This window comes from Brassica napus, chromosome C9 (genome assembly GCF_020379485.1).
Source record: "Brassica napus cultivar Da-Ae chromosome C9, Da-Ae, whole genome shotgun sequence".
NCBI classification, from domain to species: domain Eukaryota; kingdom Viridiplantae; phylum Streptophyta; class Magnoliopsida; order Brassicales; family Brassicaceae; genus Brassica; species Brassica napus.
Genome location: NC_063452.1, coordinates 39,697,271 through 39,724,725, shown reverse-complemented (window position 1 = coordinate 39,724,725; position 27,455 = coordinate 39,697,271). Strand labels below are relative to the sequence as shown.

The 27,455-nt window shown below is 38.1% G+C and overlaps 3 protein-coding genes across 4 annotated transcripts; 1 reads left to right on the top strand and 2 right to left on the bottom strand.

Annotated features, from left to right (window-relative positions):
- The first annotated feature begins 99 nt into the window (after window positions 1-99).
- Window positions 100-3,992, top strand: LOC106376989 (MADS-box protein AGL72-like). 2 transcript variants are annotated; one of them, XM_022713825.2, is made up of 8 exons: window positions 100-239; window positions 523-813; window positions 1,766-1,850; window positions 2,002-2,063; window positions 2,168-2,267; window positions 2,379-2,420; window positions 2,503-2,544; window positions 2,812-3,992. In XM_022713825.2, the coding sequence occupies exons 2-8, from the start codon at window positions 632-634 to the stop codon at window positions 2,824-2,826; spliced, it is 528 nt and encodes a 175-aa protein (XP_022569546.1). In that variant the 5' UTR covers window positions 100-239; window positions 523-631; the 3' UTR covers window positions 2,827-3,992. The 2 variants fall into 2 exon arrangements, with proteins under 2 accessions (XP_022569546.1, XP_013672589.1); XM_013817135.3 differs by having other exon boundaries at window positions 101-239; window positions 3,022-3,992.
- Window positions 3,993-22,566: 18,574 nt separating this feature from the next.
- LOC125593483 lies at window positions 22,567-24,310 on the bottom strand. Its single transcript, XM_048770170.1, has one exon. The coding sequence runs from the start codon at window positions 23,978-23,980 to the stop codon at window positions 22,577-22,579; it is 1,404 nt and encodes a 467-aa protein (XP_048626127.1). The 5' UTR covers window positions 23,981-24,310; the 3' UTR covers window positions 22,567-22,576.
- A 191-nt stretch (window positions 24,311-24,501) lies between these two features.
- On the bottom strand, window positions 24,502-26,643 carry LOC106423648. Its single transcript, XM_013864425.3, has 3 exons — window positions 26,224-26,643; window positions 26,058-26,125; window positions 24,502-25,967 (listed from the first exon to the last, which is right to left on the bottom strand). The coding sequence occupies exons 1-3, from the start codon at window positions 26,384-26,386 to the stop codon at window positions 24,720-24,722; spliced, it is 1,479 nt and encodes a 492-aa protein (XP_013719879.2). The 5' UTR covers window positions 26,387-26,643; the 3' UTR covers window positions 24,502-24,719.
- Window positions 26,644-27,455: the final 812 nt, after the last annotated feature.

Here is a 27,455-nt window from a genome sequence, read left to right as displayed (position 1 = left end):
AAAAAAATTATTTAGAATAAAAAATGGAGTAATACATTGAAATAAAACTCTATTTTATTTTGGTTCTTCACCATTTTAAAATAAAAAAATGGAGTAACGTATTGGAATGCTTTTATACTAGTTCATCAGTGAGGGGCTAAACAAAAGTTGATTTTTAATTAGAATAGACAGAAAAGAAGAAAAGAAGGAAGATTCTTTCTAAAGATTAGGGCTGCGACTCCGCTAATAGCCCATGAGAGGTAAACACGAAGCTTTCTTGTTCATTGTTTCAAGATTTCACTTTCCATTTATTCTCCTTTTGTCCGATTGCTTTTTCTTCACCTTCTTGTGAAAAATATTCCTTATTCATCCTTTTTTTTTCTTCTTTGGTTCAAGCGAATCTCGACAACAGCTCTCAAACGGGCTTTGCGAATTATCTTTAGTTCACCAGATTTTCCCAAAGTTATCATATGAACTAATTTCGGTGTTAGTTTTCTAAATCAAGAAACCATTTCTTGATTTTGACTTTTGGTTTTGTTTCAGTGATCTGTTTTTTTCTTGGTAGACAAAGCAAACTTTCAAACTTTGGTTAGGGTTTCCATCCCTTGAAAGATCTCATTCGTGGGATTCGATTTTGTGAGCACAAATTAAAATGGTGAGAGGAAAGATCCAGATCAAGAAGATCGAGAACACTACAAGCAGACAAGTCACGTTCTCTAAGAGAAGGAAAGGTCTCTTTAAGAAGGCTCATGAGCTTTCTGTTCTTTGTGATGCCCAAGTCGCAGCAATAATCTTCTCTCAGAAGGGAAGATTATATGATTTCACCAGCTCCGAGTAAGATTCTTAATTTCAGATTGATTAATTACGCTAGTCTATGTACTATTCAATAAATTTCTTATGTTGAATGTGTTGTCGAAAATAAAAATTTTGTTGTCGAAAAGGAGTATACTTATGTATTGAATATCTCTCTGACAAAAGTACTAGAGATTTCTCAATATACAGGTAAAAGATTTTGCTCGTTTTTTTGTCTATAGCTTTTTTTTTTGCTTAAGTTTTTTTTGTTTAATAGCTTGTTGCAGTTGACAAAATATGCCTCTTTAAAGTCCATATATAGTTCAACTTCAACATGAGGGTTATCTTATGAATTAATTAGGGTTTTTCTAAATACGGTTTTTTGAATATTGAGCCTTTTATCTGCGTTGGAACTAAGTGAAAATTATTGTATTTATCCAAAATGACTTTAAAATCAAGAACATAAATCAAACCAACAAATCATATATATACGAATCCAAGTGTTGTTGTAAAACAAAAAAAAGACACCAAATGTTAATCCCCAAAATTATAAATTTGTCTACATGATTTTTTTTTGAAGTGTGTTGTTGTTTCTGAGTCCAGGTTCGATATTTAATGCTTCCAGTGGTCTAATTCGTTAAGGTCGGACGACTCACTATGTATGCATAGGGTCGGTTGAGAATACTAAGAATAACATATATATATCAATTCATCAATTGTGGATAATTGATTCATTTGTAGCTAGGTTATGTCTAGACAATTCACATATATATATACATATTTCTTTTGAGAACTGGCATTCTATTATATATGTATACATATATGTTGTCCAACAAAAGTCTAGTTTTTCTAAAGAAATATATGACACATGTGTATGTACTTATAAAGAGCCGTAATGGAATATGATTAGCCATGGGAGAGAGTATTTCACATATTTTCCAACTAAACTCACAAATTAAGCCGTTAATGTCTTGACTCTTGAGAATTCTCTTAGTATCCAGAAGACGATCAAGCGATACGCCGAGTATAAGAGAGAGTATTTCGTTGCAGAAAGTCACCCCATGGAGCAATACGTGCAGGTTTCTTTTCGTATACCTATACTCCTAATTTTTCGTCTCATTACTTACAAACCTTTTGTATTATGTCAAACTCAAGTTGAAAAATGCGTCGGTCACATTTCATTTGATTTTTGTGACACTTGGACTTGGTACAACCACTTTGGGTTTACAGGGACTAAAGAAGGAAATGGCAACAATGGTGGAAAAGATTGAAATGCTTGAAGTGCATAACCGGTTTGTATCTCAGTTGCCTGTTTTCTACATTGTTTATTAACGGCATGGATTTTCAAGTGGTTCCTAAAGGAATTGTGTTGATTTTGAAAATGTGGCTTTCATAGGAAGTTGATGGGGCAAAACCTGGCTTCTTGTTCGGTGAAAGAACTTCAAGAGATAGCCACACAGATAAAGAAAAGCCTTCATATTGTTAGATTAAGAAAGGTAAACATACATAAAAGAAAAATATATATTTAAATATAAAATGACTCGGAACGTTTTTTCATCGTATGATCAATTACTTGTCTTGTGGATCCTATGTTGGATTATTTGTAGGCTAAGTTATATGGAGATGAAATAGAGAAACTAAAAGCTAAGGTTAGAATAATAACAATTTGATTTTGTTTAATTTTTATCCTTTGCCGTGTGATATTTATTGATCTTCTTCTTTGAAAATTAGGAGAGGGAGCTCAAGGACGAGAGAGTCAGGCTTTGTGAAAGGGTATGTACCGTATGGTCCATATCACTATATTACCTATATGTGCATATATAGACATAGAGTCGTCATTACGTACTTATCGATTTACGCATTGCAACTTGAACCCACTACAAAATCAATATAACTTGCGAAGACTAAGTGGAATATGACATATTATGCATGTGTTATATCTTTTCACCAAATAATTTTTTGTTTTATGGTTAGTTACTTAAATATATACGTGAGAATTAGATGATTAATAGTTATTTTCCTTGTGGTCTGGTGGTAAAGGGCTCATGGCTGTGAGTTCTGCCATCTAGATTCGAATCTCGGCCACCGTCGATTATAATGGAATAAAAAATGCAGCTTTCTTGGATGTCTTCGGCGGGCTCCCCGACTCAGCTCTGGTGGACGGTCATTAGGTGCTAGTCGGGTCTCTTTCGAAGACATCGGGATATCAAGGTCATCAAAAAAAAAAAATTTATCATGTTCTTATGTCAGGTTGGAGAAAGACCATTGGGGACGCCATCAAGCAGCGAAGAGAAAGAGGATGTGGAAACTGACCTAGTCATCGGATTTCCGAAGAGCCGACGGTAACATCTTTCTTGTTCGTTTAACATGAAGCTACTTATTATCTCAATTAATGTCTGTAAATCAATAATGTATCAATCACATTTATTTATGTATAAACCCAAAATAATGTGTCAGTGTACTAACTATACTTTTCTTTGTGGATGTATGGTTTAATTACTTGTTTCTTTATAATTATACTATATCCAGATTTTTGTTGAAGGTTTGATTTTATGGTAGTTAAGCAGTTGATGTATTATGGACACACACCAATTTAAAATTGTTCTTTGTGTGAAGAATAAATATAACAGCTCAGTGCTCTCATTAATTGATCGACGTCCCCTAGCTACTCCTTACTATAGAAAAAACAATCAACTAAATATGTCCTTTGTTATAAATCAAGTGATGAATATCTTTAACCGGTCCGGTCCATAACTGGCTCAAACCTTAAAAGAAAGAGACATAGCCGAAACCCTAGAGAGAGGAGAGAGAGGCGGCCGCATGCCTTAGAGGAGAGAGAGAGGCGGCCACAAGCTATAGAGAAAAGGAAACCCTATTTCTTTTTCCTTGTATATGTAATCTTTCCATTTATGTATTTAGTAGTTATCTTAAATCTAGTTGGATTAGGATTTGTACTCTTTCCTTTTATCTATATCTTGTAAACCTTATATAAGAGATGTTTTATTCATTAATGAAACATATAGAATTCTCATTCTTTTACAACACGTTATCAGCACGATTGTTCTCTACAATTTAAGCTAAAATCGCCAATCCCTTAAACCTAACCTAGCCGGCGACTTTAACCTAATCCCGACGAACCCTAATTCGTCCTAGCTCGCGTTCCAACTCGTCAGCAACCGATCAGCTCCATCCCTAAGGTGTTCCTGATCCTAGACGACCTCAGCTTCCCACTACAAGAAAACAGGGGGATTCTGATGGCCGAAATCGTCGGTAATTCGTCGGAATCGGTCTATTCCGACGAAATTCCGACGAACCCGTCCGTCGGTATCGTTTCGTCGGAATAAAAACGTTCGTCGGAATTTCGTCAGAAATTCCGACGACTTTCTGACGAATACCAAGAAACGTCATTCCGACGAACTTCCGACGATATTACGATGCGGCTACAGAAGACCGGAGTTCATCGGAAAACTACAATTCCGACGAACGTGGTTCCTCGGTTTATTCCGACGAACTGTAGGCGTCGGAATTTACCGACGGACAACGGTCGTCGGAATATACCGACGAACAACGTTCGTCGGTATATTCCGACGAACCACGTTCGTCGGTATATTCCGACGGAAATGGGTTTGTCGGTAAATTCCGACGGATATATGTCCGTCGGTATATTCCGACGACCGTTGTCCGTCGGTATATACCCTTTTTTTTTTACAAATTAATTTTGCATTTTTATATATTTTTTGATATTAATAAATTTAAAAAATTGGAAATTTAAAACTAATAATATTATAAAATTTAAATTCATAAAAACCGAAATAGGAAAAAAACATTCATAAAGTTTAAAATTCATACAAACCGAAATAGAAAAAAAAAACATTCCGAAAGTTTTATAAAGCCGAAATAAACTAAGAAGAACTCGAAGACATCAAACGATCTAGCTTCTGCATAATCTCGGTGTTGAACTTCTTCTGGGATGCCAACTCAGCAAGGATAGTGGCATTCTCCGAACGGATAGTGGCATTCTCCGAAAGGATAGTGGTGTTCTGCTCCTCCAATGCCCCAATCCGTTCATCTTTGTCATGTAGCTCCTCGAGAATCATGGGATCGGCATACGGAGCTTGCGAAGAAGATGCCGGATACGAAGAAGCACGACGGGCCAACCCAACTAAACGGCCTCCTTTCCTTTTAGGAACCGCCTACAAAAATATTTAAAGTAAGTAAATATGGACAAGTAAGTAATCGACATTATAAAAAAAAATATTAATAAAAAAAATTACCTTTTCAACCATCTCATTTATTTGCAATAGAGACAGGTTGGTTGAAGCTCCCGTGGAGTCGCCGTCATCAGAGAGAGGCTGAGATTGAGAAACTATCTCAGCTTCCACCAAATCAACTACACCTCTGATCACGGGGTCCTGAATTTGACCCGTCGTCTTGTTAGTGTGAGCCACCTTAATGAGTTGGAGACGATCAACGGGATTACCGTCATTTGCTTCGATCTAAAAAAACCGCCATTATTAGCCAAAAAAATATATAAAATATTTATTTAAAAAATATAAAGATAAATAATAATAAAAAACTTACAAGTTCATCCTCCTTAGTAGACATGGAGCAAGCGCCGAGGTTGTGCACATACATACCTTTCCCGCCACGATCGCTCTTCCGGTTCCTGGAGTTCCTAGAAGACGTCTCTGCAGTGTCTTCCCTCTCCCAATGAGCTATCAACTGCTCCCACACCCCCCCGTTGATGAACCGTGGCTTCTTGTTCTTCTGCCAAACTGTCTTCCACGCGTTTATCTGCTTTGTGTAAGAGTCCATGGCCTTTTCGTTGAATTTCTTACGGACTGTTTCCGTAAGATCGGAGTGCCAGTTGAACTCTTGCTACAAAACAAACACAATTTAATAAGTAAATATATGTAAAAAAATGTAAAAACTTAAAAAAATGAAGGGTTACTATACCGCAAACTGACGAAACCACAACTCTCGTTCGTCGGAAGGGATCACACTCCACTTTGGATATCCAAAACGGAGCATGGAGTACATCATCTGGTTGATGCTCCGGCTAATGCCATTTTTCGACTTGGTGAACCTTTAAAAAAAAATACAAGTTAGCAAGTTAATTAAAGCAAAAAATATAACGGTACAAATAAAAAAAATACTAACCAAGTGCTATGGCCTCGTCGTGGGTTGGGTTGGAGAAACGGGAGATGCTCTCGACCTGGTTGTTGAACCAATAGATGAACCGGCATGACCCCCGGATCCTGTTGAGCAGCAGCGTGAGGGGCAGCGTGAGGGGCAGAGGGAGCTGGAGCGGGAATATATACCGGAACCGAGTCATGAGACGATACCGATGCACGGGAACCGCTCACCGAACTACGTCGAAGACGGGCTGCGGGGCGGGCTTCATCCTCGGCCCTAAAAAAAAAAATTAACCCATCAAACATATTTTCATTTATATATTTACAAAAGGTTTTATAAACGTTTTAAAAAAAACTATTAAACCTTTTATATATATATATATATATATGTATTCAAAATTATAAAAAATTTATAAATATAGAAAAATGTTGTTAAAAATTTATAAATGAAGAAAATGTTGTTAAATATTTATATTTTTAAAAAAAAATGTTGTTAAATATTTATTAGTGGAAACTTAAAAAAAAAATATTAAAAATTTTAAAATTTACTATACATGATTTACATATATATATATGTATACAAAATTATAAAAAATTTATAAATATAGAAAAATGTTGTTAAAATTTATAAATGAAGAAAAATGGTGTTAAATATTATATTTTTTTCAAAAAAACGTTTTTAAAAATCAAAAAACGTTTTTAAAAATCAAAAAACGTTTTTAAAAATCAAAAAACGTTTTTAAAAATCAAAAAACGTTTTTAAAAATCAAAAAACGTTTTTAAAAATCAAAAAACGTTTTTAAAAATCAAAAAACGTTTTTAAAAAAAAAAAAAAACGTTTTAAAAAATCAAAAAACGTTTTTAAAAATCAAAAAATGTTCCAAAAAAAACTAAAACAACAATCCTAACTTATATATCCTAAACTATCCATTCAATCCTAAAATGTTCAATCAAACAACCTAAAATCCGAGATCAACTTCCAAAACCCTAAACAATTGAAAAAAAAAAGGTTTGGGATGATTCTTACATGATTTGGGGTTTGGGGAAGAGATAGGAGGGTGAGGAGAGGATTCGCCGGTGAAGAGAGGCCGGAATCGCCGGAGAGTCGCCGGAATCGCCGAAATCGCCGGAGAGGATTTGAGAGAGGGAGAGGCCGCGGAGATAACGAAGAAGAAAGGAGAAGGGTTTTTATTTCCGCGGATTCCGACGGACACGGGTTCGTCGGTATTCCGTCGGTATATTTAAAATATACCAAATGCCGATTCGCGAAAATTTTCAAGCGGTTTGGTTCTCCCGGGCTAATTGAAATTCCGACGGAACGTGTCCGTCAGTATTTTCCGACGGACACATTCCGTCGGTATTTTCCGACGGAATTCCGACGACTTAGTGTTTAGGGTGTTATTTTCAAGTTTCTAAATGCAAAATCCAAACCTTTGATAATATATATAGTATTTGCATAAAGATTTAACAATAAAAATGTTTTATAACACGATTTTACACAACAATATTTTTTGTAGTGTAAGCTTATATAAATATGATTGTATAAGTACATAATGTTAAGATGAGATGTTATGAAAACAATGATATGCATACATAAATATTTTAATGAGTTGTTATATTTGAACGGTTGCGATCTAATACTATACTAAACACTTATTATGTGTTATTTTCATAGTTTTGGCATCTAAATTTATAGATTTTTATGATTGAAACTTTATAGAAAAACATGTCGTCGGTATTTCGTCGGAAAATACCGACGACATTCCGACGAACTTGTCGAGTTCGTCGGAATGTCGTCGGTATTTTCCGACGAAATACCGACGACCTTTCCAATTTTCAATGAAACCCGTTGTCGTCGCTATGTCGTCGGTATATTGCGAGGGATTTCCGACGGACCATTAAAAAAAAAAAAAAAAAAAAAAACTAATCAGAATCTTCTGAATCTTCATCAAACTCCCCAACCTCGGCTTCCGGCTCTGAATGTACGACAGCATCATGTCCAAACACAGTCAAATTCTCAACGAGTTGAACATTTTCCAAATCTTCAACTGCCTGGGCGTTGCTGGTAGACTCTGGTTGCAATGGTTCATCATCATCAGAAGTTCCATCCACTCGTCCTCTTGGGTTGATTTGCGTTACAGTAACCCATGGATCGTCTCTGTACGTCACCCGAGGGTAACTGATGTAGCACACCTATACATATCAATTATACAAAGTATTAGTTCAATATATAACATTAATTAATTATATTGGTAAAAAATTATGAATATATTGACATACCTGATCAGCTTGCGAACCAAGAATGAAGGGATCATAATATTGAAGTTTCCGCCGCGAATGAACTGATGTAACACCAAACGCATCAATCTTCACTCCTCTATCTGGGGTGGTGTCATACCAATCACAATAGAATACTACACAACGCAATCCAACCATTCCAGGAAATTGGATTTCCAATATTTCTTTTATGTTGCCGTAGTAGACATCGTCACCAGAAGAAGATGAAACACCAGCATCATATGTTGTCTTAGAATGACCTTTCCTTGTGAATGCATATCCTCGCGTACAAAATTTAGGATATGATTTGACCACATAGTTTGGTCCCTGCACAAATTCGCGTACCCAATCATCGAACACAAGACCTCTGGCCAAACCATCATTCACCTATAAAAAAAAACATATATGATTGCAAAATTAATTAGTTTATATATATTAAATTTAAACTAATCATTTGCATAGGGTAATAGGATATATGACTCACATAACTACGAAGCCACGCAGCAAATCCGTTATCTCTAAGTTGTCGAAGCTCATCTTCTGTTGCATGCCTGTGAGTCATACGCAACTCCGCCATATATACACTATATACAAAAATATTATCAATATGAAATAAATTTATTGAATATTAATCTAACAATAAATGAATAAATATTTTTACCTCTCATATTGTAGAACATCTTCACAGTTGGTGAGCAAATATGTTTGCAAATGAGCGTTCTCAGTGTCCGTAAGTCTCCGCTTCGTGAATTTTCCACTAAGTCGTCCTATTTCCTTGAACATGCTTGGGACAGTAACATGATATGTTGCTCTCTCCCCTCTATCATCATGCCGAGCAGGTCTTCGGTGTTTTGTTTGCACTTCTGGTGGAAAATAATTTTCAGCAAAGATTGCAGTTTCTTCATTGATCACCTGTGCCACTATAGATCCTTCCACCCTGCTTTGATTTTTGACCATCTTCTTCAGATGATGCATATAACGCTCAAAAATATACATCCATCTGTACTGCACAGGACCACCAAGTTCCAATTCTCTTGCGAGATGAATAGCAAGATGTTCCATTACATCAAAGAATGATGGAGGAAATATCTTCTCAAGGTTGCACATGCTGACTGGTGCGTTTGTCTTCAAATTATTAATTATTCCCTCTTCAGTCAATACTCTGCTGCATAAGTCACGGAAAAAAACACTAATCCCTGCAATTGCTTCATGAACATTACGTGGCAATAATGCTGAAAAGGCAAACGGAAGGAGGCGCTGCATAATTACATGACAATCATGACTCTTCAAGCCAGTAAACTTTCCTTCGCTTCTATCAACGCAGTTCCCCAAATTTGATGCATATCCGTCAGGAAATTTCACTTTCTCTGTAATCCAATCAAAGAACTCTTCTTTTCTAGCACCATCTAGCCGATAAATGGGAAAAGGGGCCGTACCGTTCTCATCAACGTGAAGTTCAGAACGATCACAAATATCGACTAAATCCAACCTTGACTTCAAATTATCCTTCGTTTTACCTTGGATGTTAAGGACTGTGTTCATCAGATTATCGAAGAAGTTCTTCTCAATATGCATGACATCTAAATTATGCCGCAATAGATGACTCTCCCAATATGGTAGATCCCAGAAAATACTCTTTTTGTGCCAGTTATGTAGCTCTCCAACCGCATTGACTCGAATGTTTTCATGTCCACCTACATCTGGCGTCCTTTCTGCATCAAAATACCTAAACTGCTTCAACAAATCTTTCCCACTAACTTCCTCAGGTGGACCATCAAACACCTGCTTGTTCTTCGTAAACGAAGTCTTACTCCTGCGGTATGGATGATCAGGTGGTAGAAATCGTCTGTGACAGTCAAACCAACACGTTTTCCTTCCGTTCTTTAGTTGGAAAGCATCTGTGTCATCTTGACAATATGGACATGATAGCTTCCCATGTGTTGTCCATCCAGATAACATACCATATGCTGGAAAGTCACTTATTGTCCACATAAGTACTGCCCGCATCTGAAAGTTTTCTTTGCGCGAAACATCGTATGTCTCAAAACCATGCGCCCATAGTTGTTGCAACTCATATATTAGTGGTTGAAGAAACACATCTAGTGATCTTTTAGGATGATCTGGCCCGGGGACTAGAATTGAGAGAAACAAAAACTCTCGTCGCATGCACAAGCTCGGCCGTAAGTTGTACGGTGTCACAATAACTGGCCATAGAGAATACTGCCTTCCATGCTTTCCAAATGGGCTGAAACCATCAGTAGATAATCCAAGATAAACATTTCTTCTCTCTTCCGCAAATTCTGGATATGTTGACTGGAAATGTTTCCAAGCCTTTGCATCTGAAGGATGTCTAATCTCACCATTTGTGGAATGCTCTGCATGCCATCTCATTGCTTTTGCTGTGCGCTCACACTGATACAACCTCTTCAATCTTTCCGTCAAAGGCAAATACCACATTCTTTTGAATGGGATCGGAACTCTTCCCCTCGTCTCCTGATAACGAGGTTTCCCACAAAATTTGCATACATTCCGTGTCTCATCCGCTCTCCAGTAGATCATGCAGTTGTCAATACATACATCTATCACTTCATACGGTAGTTGAAGACCTGCAACAAGTTTCTGAACCTCGTAGTATGAACCCGGTGCAAGGTTATCCTCAGGTAGAATACCTTTGACAAAATCAGTAATCGCATCCATACATTCTTCAGCCAAATTATAGTCTGTCTTAATACCCATTAATCTAGTTGCAGATGATAAGACTGAATGACCATCTCTACAATTTTGATACAAAGGTTGTTTTCCTGCATCCAACATGTCAAAAAATCTCCTAGACTCGGGGTTTGGTTCTTCCCCTCTATAATGATCATGTACCATCTGCTCAGTACCTACACCATAATCTATATCCGTTCTAGATTCTTCTAACCTAATATCAGGCTGAGGTTCACTAACAGGCTGAGGTTCGCTAGTACTACCATATTCATAACCAGTTTCCCCATGAAGGTACCAAACTTTATAATTACGTGAAAACCCTTTCATATACAAATGAGTCCAAACATCAAATTCTTTTATAACCTTATTATTATTGCAAGAAGAGCAGGGACATCTTAACATACCACTTTTTGCATCCGGTTGCTGTTGAACAAGCCTCATGAATTCTCCAATCCCTTGAACGTATTCTTCCGTAAGCAAATTGGTGTTCGGATCCAAATGAGGTTTATCCATCCACGAACGATAATAAACTTCTGAAGACATGATTTTCACGGAATTGTTATGACTAAAGAGAATGAAGAGAGAATGAAGTGTGAATGAGTTGAATGAGGAGGGGTTGTATTTATAGGAAATTGCTTACGGACCTCCGACGACTTTCCGACGGAATTCCGACGGATGTAAAGAAGTCCGTCGGAATTCCGTCGGAATTGTCCAATCCCAAACGGCTATACAACGGTCATATGTATTTGTCGGCAACGGTCACATGGTTCGTCGGAATTCCGTCGGAATATACCGATGGAATTCCGACGACTTTGCTATTAATCGGAATGTCGTCGGAATTTCGTCGGAATATACCGACGAACTTCCGACGACTACAACGGTTACATTTTTTATCGGAATGTCGTCGAAAAGTCGTCGGAAAATTCCGACGAACCGTATGTCGTCGGAATTCCGTCGGAAATGGCCGACGGAATTCCGACGACTTAATTTTTTTGGATTTGGTCGGAAATTTGTCAGTATTCCGTCGCAAATGTCCGACGACCTTGGTGTCCGTCGGAAGATCCGTCGGAATTCGGTGTGTTTTCTTGTAGTGTCCGTTCGCATCACAGCCAGCTCGTGTTCCCGATCAACCAACTCGCAATCCCGACCAGCCGCTTGCAAACCCGATAGGAAGCAGACGCGTCCCGTCCCGTTCAGCTCGTATCCAACGACAGCCAGCTCGCGTCCGTCCGTGTGCAGCTCGAGGTCCATCCGTTCTCTTTGGTGGTCCGGTTTCAACCCTACAAACAAAGGTATACCGATTAATCTAAGAACATAATGATCAAACCCTAAAACCCTAATCCATTATTATGGAAATCCAATGTTCTTGATAAACCCTAAAAATTGGTATAATCTAAAACTGATCATCTTATAATCACTAGATTGAAATCGATTCCATTAGAACATGTTGATTGATTGTTCTGATCTGAATTATGAAAACCCTAAATCTTAGAATCGAAAACTCTAAAACCCTAAAGCTTGAAATCGATTTCAAATTGTTCTTTCTTGATTGAATGATTGATGATCTGAGTTTTAAGATTAATAGATTGATTGAATCTCGAAACTAAAATCTTAAGGCCTTGAAACCCTTAACCTCATGTTGATAAAATCCGCCACTTAAATGTTTACAACCCTAAATCTCGTTTTAAATTCCTAAAGGCCTTGAAACCTTAAATCTCACATTGCTTAAAATTTGAATGATTGATTTGAGGTTTAGGATTGATTACATATTGCATGAGAGTTAGGTTGCTAGATTACCAACCTTGAAATTGGTAAACCCTAATTGATATGCAACTGAATGATAATATTGAATGCATCTAAATTGATTATCCTTGTTTGCATTATATTCTGTTATGGTCGTGTGATTTTGCTATGAACCATACCGAACGGCCGTGTGGCCTAACCATTCCGATGCACTGTTCATACTCGCGGCCTTGTGCCCTTGATAGATCACATTGTGTGCATCATGTGATTGAAAGCCGTGTGGCTTAATGCATCATAGCTTGGCCGTGTGGCCTAGAGAGACACCATATATGAATGGTCGTGTGACCTTGCTTGCATATCTCATGAGCCGATCTCTAGGATCGTTGTATCACATTACATGGCCGTGTGGCCTAAGCATCACATATAGAGCTAGCATTCTCGACTTGTTTTGCACCATGATCGAGTAGTAAAGTGTTTTGGTCGAGAGACTTATGAAATCATATGCACTGATTATTTTGAATTGGTTGCATCCTAAATCATGAATTGATTGATAAAATGGTTTCAGATGCCGAGATTTGAGCCTTTGGATTATGCCATTCTAAATCCCTCTGGAGAAAATTATCTAGAATGGGCAATGAACACTTCAGTTGTCCTGAAATCAAGAGGACTCGGAATGAGTATCATTCAGGGTGATTATGCAACTAGAAGTGAAAAGCTAAGAGCCATAACAATTATGCGCCATCATCTCACTGAGGATCTAAGAAATCAGTACCTAAATATTGAGAATCCTCGTGACCTTTGGACAAAATTAAAATCCAGATACACAATGGTGTTATTACCAAAGGTCAGGCATGAATGGATGAGTCTCAGATTCCAGGACTTTGAGTCTGTGGATGAATATCATTTTGCATTGTCCAAAATCGTTTACAAACTGAGACTATGTGGTGAAGTGGTAACAGAGGAGGATTTACTGGAAAAGACCTTCCTCACAGCCGATCCAAGAGATCTATTGTTACAACATATCTATAGAGAAAAAGGTTTCACCACCTATAATGATCTGCTCTCGAGCCTATTACTAACTGAGCAGAGTAATCAGTTGCTAAAAAGAAATAGTGAGATGAGATATCCTGAAGCAAATAAGACTGATATGGATTAGGATGAATCCAAGGCAGCCGTGTCCAATGTAATTGATGGTGTGGCTGGCATGTCTATTGACTAAAGAAAGATCTCGATATGCTAATTGTATTTTAAATCTTTGATTTGTGTTTTGCTTTAAACCTAATTGTTATTCACGATTTTATATATAATAATAGAATTGTTTTGAGTTCATTACTATTATATCTTGCCTGATCTTACTTGATAATGTGAATGATTGATAAAGAAATCGCCTAAAAGGCATTATGGTACGGTATAGTAGCCTAGTAAGAAATCTATGGCTAAGGAATTGCCTAAAGGGCATTATATACACTCAAGAATGTATGACCCATTGCGTTATAATAAAATGGTTTCCAAATAGAAACAATGGGCAAAAGGAAACAAGTTCCTTCAGATTTAAGAAAGAAAGAAAACGCCTAAGACCCTTTTAAGAAAGTGGTCAAGACTATACCTATGTAATCTACTGATCAAAACTATGCTACAGATCAGTATGATAAGAGGCAAGAGCCGTGGTGATCATACTGATATATCCCACAAAAATTATACACTTTATGGCAAGACCGGATTAGCCATCCTAGTCTAAAACTTGATGCAAAGATTGATATTGAGAAGGCACAAAGAGTTATCCCATAAGATCTCACGTTGTAAAACATGTACACAAAGGGAAATTCATTAGGCTTTATTGTCCTAAGCATCACAAAATTATAGTATGTTCATGAGGGGTAGAGAGGATAAATCCGTGATACATGATCAATACTACAAATTCGTGAACAAATTCATGAACCATGGTCTATGACCATGATATAAACGGCTTGGCCGTGTGCAGTCCATTACCTATAAGGTTAGGGACATCATGGATTTACATGTATATAAAGTGAAAATATATCAGGCCATATAAGTGAGCATAGATATTCCCATCTCAGATTGAATACGGGTCATAAACCAGACATACACCATCTTAAGAGACTTTGAATAAACCACCACAGACATATGTGTCGTCTAAGATGGAACCTCAGAAGAGGATTGGGAATATATGTTGGATAAGAGTATGACTTTCTCCCACGACTTCTAAGAGACCTTGAGCCAAATATGGGTGATCAGAAAGTGGTCAGGTACACGGATTGTATGATCAATGAATCCGACTATCCAACATTAAAAAGAGAAAGCTATAGGCTGGTAAAGAGTAAAGAATGATAAGAAACAAAATGGTATCAACCATCATTGTCTTGGCAAAGATCCTCGAATTAGAATTATAGACGTCCAAAGAAAGAAAAGATTATACATAGCTAGCTAATCGAGATGCCAGACACTGACCCGAAAAGAAAAGAAAAGAATGACTAAGTCATAACCAGCTTAGCACCAAACGAAATCTGATGTCCTAGAAAGAGACACAGTCAAGTTGCTACAGAGTCTATACAAGATAGACCAAAGTGTTCCATAAGATAAGGAACCTCGGAAAGAAAAAGAGAAAGGTGCATAGAATACAAATCCGAGGTCATAAGGAAACCAGACCAGACATTGAGAAAAGGCTGCGCAACTAAACATCTAAGGTACCAAACCATGTAGTTTGGGACGCCAAGCTACTAGGTAACAAAGGTCCTGGATAATGAAATCTCAAATCGATTAAATTATGTCTGGAACACAATGGAACCATATATATAAGTGTCGACACATAAAGATATATTTGTACATAAGAGAGTAGCACTTGAACATAAAGATATAAACGAGGATCAGAACCCACGAAAGAGTACTCATAAAGAATAAAGAATAGATTGAAAAGATAAACGTGGGGTTTAAAGTATCTATAGAGAAAGATAGGCGTATTGGCCACATACATATATACAGAATCGCCATCTGATATAAACCAGTAAAATAGATGGGCCTTGTGAGGAAAAAGAAACCGTGAGATATGGTACATGATCACGAGGTCTAAAGGTGTTCATGTTTCCTACTAACAACATTCGATCATAGCTTGTTACACAAGGATACTCACAGAGACCATGTAACAGATTATAAGGAGATAAACTCCTATGTGGTGGATGATGCTACACAATTTCGAAATTGACAAAGGTCTGGTCATAAGAAAGAAATTAGATTGACATATAAAGATATAGTAAGCAGCATATGGATCACTGGATAAATGACAGCATTGTTCCTAAGTTGTTCATGGACTGAAACAAAGCAGCTGCATATATATTATATAAAGGAATTGTATAAGGACAATCCAATTCAGTTCACATTTACAAAAGAAATTCGAAATTTCCTTGCGTTTAATTTATACTAAACCTAAAAAAGGTTAGTAGACTGATACAGGTTATCTATTAAATCTGTAACACTAGCATGGACCGACTAGATTGTAGTACGGGCTAGTAGAAACGAAAGATCAGCCATCAGGTTGCAATCTGACATCAGATCCCTTAAGTAAGGATCCGGCATAGCAGAACAGTTTGCTGCTGCTGTATAAGGCATCTATTTCCACAAGACTCTGTCATTAGGCTGAGAGGAGATGTTTAATCTATTCTTCTCAATCGGATACAAATGTGTTATAGTCCATAAGCTCGTGTAGTCGAGGTCCATGACCTAATAATATATATTCATTGTGTGATATGATCCACAGCAACAGAGGTCATGAGACGACATCAATATAAGGATAGGACTGCAATGAAAAACGAATATGGCATTGCCTAAGGCAATAGAGATCGATGACCACATGTGATATTCATGAGTGTATTTGGCCACAGTGCCATAGTTAGATAAGATTGTAAAATTCATTACAACACTGATCATTGATTAAGTCATGATCTTGGACACTCATGAGACAAGTTATGAACATGTATAAAAGAAGTTTATGACTCATCATGGATCGATCAGATTAGTGCATAGTCGATGGTAGTATAGAGAAAACTCATACAGTCTGTTACCTATCAATCAGCATTTTAACATCGTCATAGGCGGCTAATAGCCAAAGAGAGTATCCATGAGGATATTTTTGGTCGAGGACCATAGTCCTACATGTCTGACCAAAGTATAGAGTGGTCTATAGCAAAGGTTCACTTCTTGACCATGTACACACGATGTCAGAAGACATGAGAAAAGACCGGAAAGATCAAAGTGGTCCAATTACGGTTTGGTAATAAACTTGGCCGATTTGATTACTCCCTTCCTGCACGTCCAGGAAAGATCACGCATCAGATGCGTAGACTAAAGAACCTACACTGAGGTTCACATCAAGGGAAGTAGTACGTGTTGTACTCTTTTTCCCTCATCATGGTTTTGTCCCACTGGGTTTTCCTGATAAGATTTTAATGAGGCAACGTGAAGCGTATTACAATCCTGTATGGTTATGACATCCAAGGGGGAGTGTTATAAATCAAGTGATGAATGTCCATAACCGGCCCGGTCCATAACCGGCCCAAACCCCTGAAGAAAGAGACATAGCCGAAACCCTAGAGAGAGGAGAGAGAGACGGTCGCATGCCTTAGAGGAGAGAGAGAGGCGGTCACAAGCTATAGAGAAAAGGAAACCTTATTTCCTTTTCCTTGTATATGTAATCTTTCCATTTATGTATTTAGTAATTATCCTAAATCTAGTTGGATTAGGATTTGTATTATTTTCTTTTATCTCTATCTTGTAAACCTTATATAAGGGATGTTTTATTCATTAATGAAACATATAGAATTCCCATTCTTTTACAACACCCTTTTAGTTGTAGTATAATTCGATATCATTTAACTCTTTTTATTAATAATGATTTGAGGTATTCAATTTATTTATAAAACGTGTAAATGTTTTGTATGTATCTTTTAGTAATACAGAATAGTTTGTGTATAAATAAAAAATAATAATTTTTGTTTTATACAAAGTTGGTAAATTTGTATGGTACTATGGTTCATTAATGTATTTGTTTTGAGCTTTCCCCTATATGCTTGCTATACATACAGAAACATGATTATCATATAAAAGAACAATTTTGCTACATCTTTCATAATATATTTTTTTGGCATCAAATGAAAACTTTATTAATTTGCTATTCAAACAAGCAAGCTTCATGAGCTAGCCTTGGAGGAGCCTTATCATCTAAGAAACTGAAGTTTTGAGCGAGTGATCGACATGCCTTTGCGAGAAATTCCGCACGGACATTATCAGATCGAGGGATAAAACAAAAAGAAAAAGTTGTGAACTCTGAGCTAAGAGAGTCAATCTCATCAAGTTCTGGTCCAAGAGCTAGCCAAGCCTTTGGATCTTGTATAAGGCGTACCAATTGTTGACAGTCTGACTCGAAGCACTCCTTGGTAAGGCCATGCGTCTCATCTCTTTCATTGCCCAGCTCAATCCTTCTGCTTCAGTGTGGAACGATGTTGTTGTACAATATAAAATAACTGTATTGCACCAGCCGGGAACACATCTTTCATAATATAACAATGAAATTACACAGTTTTTGTTGAGATGTGATTAATCAGTTGAACTTATTTTAAAGAGTCAAAAGAGAATATTTTTTGTTAAACCATGATTGTTTTTTTCGAACGATATTTTCATTGAAAAAAGGGTCCAATTACCCCGCAATGGAGACATAAAATGCATGTTTCGCACGAGTATCAGCTACAATGTTGATGTTGCGAGGTATGAAAATAAAAGAGATAGAAGAAAAACAACAAAATGGCTCATAAATGTCTTGGAGAATCCCCACAAGTTCCTTGATGAAGTCTTTCTTTTGGATGACTTTGGTTAGGAGTCTGAGTTGTCGGGAAAGTTAGCAATGCTCAAGTCCCGAGCTACCCCCAATCCATGTATAATAAGCTAGTGATTTTGCCATGAGTGGTGAAACAACAAATTCCTCAAGTTTGCTGTCTTGAGATATGCAAGGTCTTCGTTGGTCAGAAAGGCCCATTCCAACCCTGCAATCAATCCTGATTCATTCCACATCGCATCAGTACATACCATTTTTTTTTAAGAAGATAGGTTTTTGTGGGGTTGATGTAACCATTTGTTAAAAGAGATTAGTGGTCAATTATCTTTCTTTTTTTTTGAATAAAATGTTAAATTTGATTCAAAGAAAAAATGTACTTTCTTACAGCAATAGCCACTTTAGCATATTAAAATTGCAAGCAAAAGACCTAATAAAGAATCAAGCTTGTACAGCTTCAATCCAAAGTTAGAAAGCACAATCAAGTCTCCTGTCTTGTGCTTTAATGGACATAATTATGTTCTTGACCAGTCTGTCAATCATGGCAAAGAGAACTTCAGGAGATCGCGGCCTCTCACCATGTCTGCGGCAGTTTCTCTCACGCCAAATCATGTAGATTGTAGCTTGAAAAACGTAACGAACAAGGAAGCTCCTGGTTCGATCCATGTTTGGTTTTTGTATGAAGAGCACGACATCAATCCACTCTTCTGAGTAACCATTACCCATAAAAACATTCATCAGCTTGTACCATAGTGATGAGGAGTAATCGCAGCCGAAAAATAGATGGTTTCTCGTTTCCAGCTGCTGCATACATAGAACACAGGTCCCATCAATCCCAGCGTTCCAGGCGACCATCCTATCTCCCGTAGTGAGTCGATTACAAATAGCTATCCAAGTACAGAACCTGTGCTTTGGCGTAGCATTAGTGAACCAGATTCCTCTGTGCCAAGAGATCTTTTCTTTTTTAGTTGTGATGTGATTCCAAGTTTCTGAAGTAAGAAACTGATCTTTGTAAATATCTTGTTTCCCTTTCCAAAGGACAACATCCTCCTCTTCAGAATGAGATAAAGACTGGAGCTGGTTCTCAATTTGAATCAGACCCACAGAACGATGAACTCTTCTTCTACGTTTTATCCTCGCAGTATGCACCGTATCATGTTGCCGTATTCCCGTATCGATTTGACCCCTTGTTCCCAACATATCCATCAAGCAGCCTAAAGGAGACCACTGGTCGTACCAGAAAGATGTCCCTTTCCCATTATAAACTACAACTTTACAGAACTCTCGAGCCAGCCCTCGAACTTTCAAAAAATTTCGCCACATCCATGAACCTTTTTGATCATTATCTTTGACCGACCAAATAGACTGATTCTTAAGGAGTGTGGAGTCAATCCATCTGACCCAGAGTGATGATTTGTTAGAGATTACCCTCCAGAAGAGCTTTAGGATGGTAACATTGTTCATATCTTTTAGTGAACGGAGACCAAGCCCACCTTCTTCTTTAGGGCGACAAACCTCTTCCCAACACAACTTTGCTTTCCGAGGGTTAAGCTCGCTACCTGACCATAGGAAGGCCGAACAGATCTTGTCGATTTCTCGAATACACGCCTTCGGTAGACGAAAATCTGATAACCAGAAATTGGAGATGCTCCATAGAACTGAGCCAAGAAGCTCAAGTCTACCGGCATAAGATAAGTACCGGTTTTTCCAGGATCCTATTCGCGTTCTTATTGTCTCGATGAGAGGTTGGTAATCAGTAGTATTCATACTTTTGGTGGTAAGTGGTAAGCCGAAGTAGCGCACCGGAAGTTTATCTGTTTTGAAATGAAATTTATTCTCCAGCTCCATCTGGATGTCTTCTGTTACCCCTCCCAGGTACATGGTCGACTTTTCCATACTAATTCTCAGGCCTGAGTATTTTGCAAACTTGTCAAACACGTCAACTATTCCTTCTACAGATCGTACTTTCCCATCTGTGACTACCATAAGATCATCTGCAAACGTCAGGTGGGTCAGATTTAGACTTTTGCATCGAGGATGATAGCCAAAATTTTGAGTGCTTGCCGCCTTGTCTAGAAGTTTAGATAGAACATCTATAACAATAACAAATAGGTACGGAGAAAGAGAGCATCCCTGTCTAAGTCCCCTCTTGCTCTGGAAATAACCAGACAGCTCTCCGTTAACTTGAACTGAAAAAGATGGCGTTGATATGCATAAAGAGATCCAGTGGATGAACTTATGAGGAAAGTTCATAGCGGTGAGAGTATTAAGGAGGAAAGGCCATTGGACAGAGTCAAAAGCCTTGGAGATATCAATCTTGATGGCACATCGAGATGATATATTGTCCTTATGGTAATCCCTGACAATTTCAGTAGCGAGCAGGAGATTTTCAATCAAGAGTCTCTCACTAACAAAAGCTGACTGGTTTGCTGATATAAACTGGGGGAGAAGGCACTTTAGTCGATTCGCAATAATCTTCGATATGACTTTGTATAGAACATTACATCAAGAGATCGGTCTGTAGTCCTTCATCTCAGTAGCTTCTGTTTTTTTTGGAATCAAAGCTAATATGGTTGAATTCACTCCCTTGGGAAGGAATCCTTTCACAAAGAACGCCTGAACTGCAATAACAAACTCAGAGCCAGTGATATCCCAGGTTGCTTTATAGAACTCAGCATTGAACCCATCAGGTCCCGGCGACTTATTGCTAGGCATAGAGAAGAGCACATCTTTTATCTCATCATGCGTTACTGGCTGCACCAGACTTCCTGCATCCTGATCCGAACATCTAAAAGAGAGGAGATCCTGCAGCTGCGAGACATCCATTCCCGTGTAATCCTCAGGTTGATATTGGAGGAATTCTCGGAAAAAACTCTGTGCTTCCTCCTTGATACCATTATCATCATTCACTAACCTTCCATCTCGACAACGGATCTCTCTAATCCCATTAATTGCTTCTTGGGTACCAATTGCTCAATGATAGGTCTTGTTGTTTTGATCCCCAATTTTCAGCCAATGTAATTTCGACCTTTGCTTAAGGAAGTTTTCTTCAAGTCCAGCAACAAATTCCCATCGTGCGAACGCTTCACTCTCTAGTTCTTGATTTTGAGTCGTCGGGAACTCAAGATTTTGTTTCTGTTTTTTACATAGATCCTCATGAGCCTCTCTAGATTTTTTGACCAAGTTTCCCATTCTTTCTTTGGCCAGGGTTTTGATTACTGGTTTCAGTCTCTTGAGCTTTTTTGAAAAACGAAACAAGGATGATGTTGAGAGGAATATTGGTCCTGTTTCTGTCCAGAACGTTTTCACCGTGGGCAAAAACTCTTCAATGGTAGTGACTGCATTCACAAACTTAAACGGCTTACGTTTTATGTGATTCTCTGGCACTGCAAGATGGATACGGCATCGCAAGTGGTCAGAGCAGCCACCAGCTTCAAAAACAGAGTAAGCCTGACGAAACTTTTGGTTCCATGCATCATTAACGAGCACACGATCCAGCTTCTTCGATATAAGATCATTTCCTCTTTTATTACTCCAAGTAAGAGGAGGGCCATGGTACGCCATATCTACCAAGGAACAATGATTAACCATGTCCTGAAACCTCCTCATTCCCATGGTTACCGCTGGAGAGCTATCAAACTTTGAATGCTCAGGCATATCTAAAGTTTCATTAAAATCTCCAAGAATTATCCAAGGCTTAGGTCCAATAATTGGAGAGTTATGATGATCACATAAGTCTTTCCACAACCCTTTCCTTTCTTCTGCTGTGTTTGATGCATAGACAAAGGAGCAAAAGATCTGCTCCTGGATCGATTCAAGTTTAACCGAACAAGTGACCAGTTGACTACTCTTGAAAAAAGGAGTGAGTCTCACATTGTTCTTCCATATTATCCAGATCCTACCCAAACGATGATGCTCATAGTTTGTTAGAATCGACCAATCTCTGAATATAGATCCCACCAAAAATGGAACTCTACCTTCTTTTACTTTTGTTTCAATCAAACAACCAAAATCAAACTGCCTCTCTTCGAGCCACTTCTTTATTACGGAATGCTTAATAGATTTATTTAAGCCGCGGACATTCCAAAAGAAGCATGACATATCAGTGTTTTTTGGAGGAATGTTTCCTGCTTGTGCCATTAGGTTTGATATTCCTAGACACAGCAGACTGAGAGCTTACACGAAGTGTTACTCTCGCTGGTCGGGCTGGCTTAGAAACCTTCCCGTCCTTTTTTGGTTGCAGGTTCTCACCATCGTGTTGCAGAATTTCTCCCTCCTCTGCATCATCCACTAGGTTACCTCTAGATAAATTATCAACTTTCACCACTGATTCCTGAGTTGTGCTTTGCTCATCATCATCATCTGCTTCTACTAATAGTTGAAACCGGGATGGAGAGATTACTGTTTGAGCATCATGCTTCTCTACTGATCTTCCAACTTTGCCCAGCGAAACACTCGACCAGTCCTTCTCTGTCTCCATGCTTACTTCAACCTCAGAGTTTGCTTGGTCACGTAAACCACCTTGCAGTTCACAGCTTCCACTTTTTCCCACTGTAGGTTCCTCATCTTCCACTGATTTCTCTATTTGTTTTTCAACTTCTCTCCCCGTGACAGCCTCAGAAACTGTCTCTACCTCCTCCACAACCTTAGGACGGCGCAATATCTCAACTGTTTTCTCCCCTTGAGGTTCCCCTTCCTCTCCCATGTTTTGTAAATGGGTATCAGATTCCTTACCCTCTTCAGTTTCTTCCTCTGTTTCATTCATTACTTTTTTGCTGCATTCTTTGTCCTTATGTCCCCATTTCGTGCAAAGAGAGCACTTAATAGGAGTCCAAGGATAGGTGAACTTAACATCAGCATTAATCCCAGACTTGGAACAGAACCGATAACCAGACGGCAGGGGGTTTGTCATGTTCGCATTCACAAACACCTTGGCCTCCTCGAAGTTTGAACATAACTCTGTTTCTGGATGCAATCTCACCGGTTTCCCGATAGAGCTGGCAATAAAGCCAAGTCCCTTCCAAGAGTACATGCTATATGGAACGTTTTTCATTGTAACCCACATGGGTACAATCTTCACCTCAGTTTCTTCATTCTCTTTTTCTGTCAGTGGAACCCATTTAGAGAGTATCATCGGGATGTTCGCAATATTCCACACTCCACGCCGCAGGACACGGATCCTAGTTTGTTGATCACAGATCCTGAACTTCACCGTTCTTTCGTTCACGGCATACACATCGATCTTAACATTTTTATTTCCTAGAGGCCATATCTTGTTAACAAGAATATGGATCTTAGCCACGTGAGGAGCAGGATCCAGGAACGTTCCTTCAAGAAAATCCTCCCCGGGGACTGTATTGACGAGAAGATCATCAGGTATCTCTACCGTCTGAGTACCGTCTACATCTTCAACTTTAACGTCGTGCCTCATCAGAACATGTTTCTGTTGAACCGCTTTTACAAATGACTTTTTACCAAACTGCATAAGCCTGACTTGTAGCCTCATCTGCGACCTTCAGAGGTGAGCCCTCCGGTACCGGCGCCGCCATAGAGCGAGCCTTATGACCGTCACACCTTGAAAAATCTCAAAACCCTAAAATCTCCTACAGAATCACCCTCAGAGCTATTTTAGGAAACTCTGTATCCGCTTCCAGTGGTCACTTATCTAACCAACTGATAATTTGAATTCAGTGATTCTGATCAATATAAACAAACCCGTTAAGTACCAAATATGTTACATTATTTCAAATATCGCCTAAGAAATTAATATTCGTTTTGATTTGGGATATTGGCCATGTTCTTTTGCATGTCACGACTTACAACTTTATTAAAATTATTCATTCAATAACACTAGATTTTAAAATAAAATTTATATCATCATTCGAATAACAATAAATTGTGTTGATTGAATAACACCACTTAAGACCATCTCTAATGATTCGTTCTATTTTTCCAAAATAGAGTAATTCTTAATAGTGTTGGATTTTACTCCAATGATATTCTATTTTAGAGTGAAAACTAGAACGATAAACAGAAAATAAATGGATTAATTACTCTATTTATAGTGTAAATCTATTTTTACTCTATCACAAAGTGAAAATAAAATAGTACTAGAATATTTTTACTGAACAATAGAGTGGGTGGGAGATGCACTAGTTACTCGCAAATCATATAAGAAACAGATAATCCTTATAAGCCCATACATTTAAACCACCGAATAACTAAAGTCTTTTCTCCGATGTCGTTTAGCTTCGTCTCCGCTGAATATTCAATTCAGACACCGTTTCTCGCACGAGCGCTTCAACAATATCCCGCTCAAACTCTGCGACGATCTCTTCTCCTTCTTCTTCGAGCTTCTCTATCTCTAGAAGACTATCAATATCCACTGCAGCAATCTCTCGGATATTCCAACAACGCTTATTGCTATAACTCGCAACGACGGAACAGAGCTTGCCTTTTTCCTCCCATCCATGATAGTTCCTCGCTGCAGCTTCTGGACCAATCTCCTCAGTTTCATTCGCTTTTATTCCAGCTTCTTCGTTTATATCTTGAGAAGGTACACGATGTACGTGTTTCTGAGGAGGTTTTGTGACAAAAATGTTGTTGTCAACATCACTTGACTTTACTATTTTCTTGAACTTCTTCTTGTGTAAGGGATTGGTAGCTTTAGAGCCTGTTGTAGATTCAGACAAGAAAGCCTTGTTTCGAGTATCTGGTGTCTGAGAAGGTTTTAAGGGACGTTGAGTGAACCTTGTCTCACTCTTTCCCTTCTGTGTTACTCTGTTCTTGCTCTGTTTCTCTCCAGAGGGTTTTGACACGGGAACAAGGATCACCTTCGTTGTCTTTGGCTCCGGCTTCGGCTTATGTGTGGTTTGTTCCGGTCTGAAAGAAGATGAGGTGCTTGGTTTGTTTTCTTTATTTGAAAACCTGGTTCTTGGTGAGCAAGAAATTGATGTGTCTCTTCTAAGCTCGTTAATGTCTTGTAATGGTCTTGCTTCTTTGTTCTTCACCGAGTTTGTAATATCCATACCCACGACTCTTCTGGTGACGACTCTCTCTTTGATTTGTTTCAGAATCTGCCTTGGACTCTGAATCTCCTCTTGATCTTGCTGTTTCAGCCTTGAACAGCCAAACTCTTCACGCTTGTTCAGCTGGAGAGAGAGGCGATGGATGTCGAAATCAGATTTCCGAGCAGAGGAGACTCTGGGACTCTCCGGTAAAGATCTGGTCCCACCTAAGCGTGTGCCTTTCTTGGAAAGTCTATGGCTTGTGAGACGACTTGTTCCATGATGGGCCATTGTCTGAAGACTTGGGAGTGGCTTGTTAAGGTCTGTTTTCTCAGGAAGAAGATCAAGACCCATTAGTCTAGCCACCAAGCTTGGTGTTTTGCTGCCTGGTGAGTTGCACATTTCAGATGAAGAAGTGGTGGAAGTATCACTCGCAATGAGTCTTGAACTCCTTGTCCCTGTCTCTGTTCTCACTCGCATGCTTACCTGTAATTTTCAAGGTCCTTATTAGATACATTAGCGCAATAAAGACTAATTAGTAAAGTTAAATCCATTTTTCCAAAATGTTTGACTTACAGGAATGTTCAAACTTTGTTTGTCCTTGTAGACTGTTGATAGTGGAGACTCTTCTATTAACTTCAAGCCTACAAATTTCACAACAAAAACAACTACTATCTTTAGTATCTTCTGCTCTAATCATCTCCCAAGTGAACTTATGTTTTGAGAGAGAAGGAGCAAATACCTTTTGACCTGGAAGGAGAATCAATGGTGAGATTATGATGAGAAGGGAAGTAGAGATGTTGGAAATCAAACAAGTGATAAAAAGCAGCCATGCATCCATTTGCTTTTCTCTTTGACTTAGTGGAAAAGATTGCTCCACCTCCTTGGCCGCAGTTTCGTCCCATTTGCAGTAAAGAAAAAGCTTACTACAACCTTCAAAGCTTTAACCTTATTTCACCTCTTCAACACAGTGAAAAGTGACTGTCAGATAAAAGTTTACAAAAGAATCAAGAACTCTGCCTGAGCAAAGAATGGTTTTTGTATTTGTGCAAGTCTCTCTCTCTCTCTCTCTCTCTTACATTGGGAATCGAATAGAAGAAGGTGGTGAAGAATATTTAATGTGACAGAAATGTTAGTATTTCAAATAGTTACTGATAATGAAGTTGCAGATAGTTAGGAGTGTAGTGTATTTATTAGATAACGATGGCCACGCATCTCTCTATGAACAGCCAGCTTGAGTGTTTACAATATCATTATCCTCCCACACTTCATATGTCTCTCTCTTCTAATTTTTGAACTTTAAATTTTTTTGACAAAAAAAGAATAAATAAATATTTTTAATTATTCTTTGGGATTTCAAACTCGTGAACCCTTTTTCTTTCTTAGCATTGTATATTGGAGAATTTTTTTGGGCATACGTAACAGAATATTCTCACTATATGTAAGCAGTTTGTTTCATGGTACCAAGATATAGATAGTTAGGTTAATGTACAATACATCACCACTATTTTTCAACTATTGTAGAGCATCGATGACTTTGTATTTTCGTCTCTGTCTCCTCTCATTATCAATATTTTGAGTGTTTTGGGTTGATCCTTTTGTTTTCTTTGGGACACAAGTTCTATTACTCTTTAACATTCACACCAAAAAAGGTTCTCTTACACATACTTAGATATAATAAATGATGTGTTTTAGCCTTTTAGGCTCTTTTGCTAGGTGTATATAAAAATCAAAATGATATCATCAGTTCGTCCCACTGTACTAGTATTGAACTATTAATGATCGAATTGAGAGCGTTGACAATAGTTAAAGCTGTGTCTAAATCATATTTAACCTTTGAATCTAGTTAGGCTTTTAGAAAATTTTATTATTTTTCTAAAAAGATTTGTTCAAGTCATAAACTTATGTCTCTTATTAGATTTTCTTATTTTTGGAAGTTGAACTATTTTTACACAAAAATTTTTTGTCTGATTT

Bases quoted from the DNA above. Each gene is read 5' to 3' on its own strand.
- LOC106376989 (XM_013817135.3), top strand. From the start codon at position 632: ATGGTGAGAGGAAAGATCCAGATCAAGAAGATCGAGAACACTACAAGC. The intron at 2,064-2,167 runs GTTTGTATCTCA...TGGCTTTCATAG, and splicing joins ATGCTTGAAGTGCATAACCG to GAAGTTGATGGGGCAAAACC. The intron at 2,421-2,502 runs GTTAGAATAATA...TTTGAAAATTAG, and splicing joins TAGAGAAACTAAAAGCTAAG to GAGAGGGAGCTCAAGGACGA.
- LOC125593483 (XM_048770170.1), bottom strand. From the start codon at position 23,980: ATGAGGCTACAAGTCAGGCTTATGCAGTTTGGTAAAAAGTCATTTGTA.
- LOC106423648 (XM_013864425.3), bottom strand. From the start codon at position 26,386: ATGGGACGAAACTGCGGCCAAGGAGGTGGAGCAATCTTTTCCACTAAG. The intron at 26,126-26,223 runs GTATTTGCTCCT...TGAAATTTGTAG, and splicing joins TTCTCCTTCCAGGTCAAAAG to GCTTGAAGTTAATAGAAGAG. The intron at 25,968-26,057 runs GTAAGTCAAACA...TGAAAATTACAG, and splicing joins AACAAAGTTTGAACATTCCT to GTAAGCATGCGAGTGAGAAC.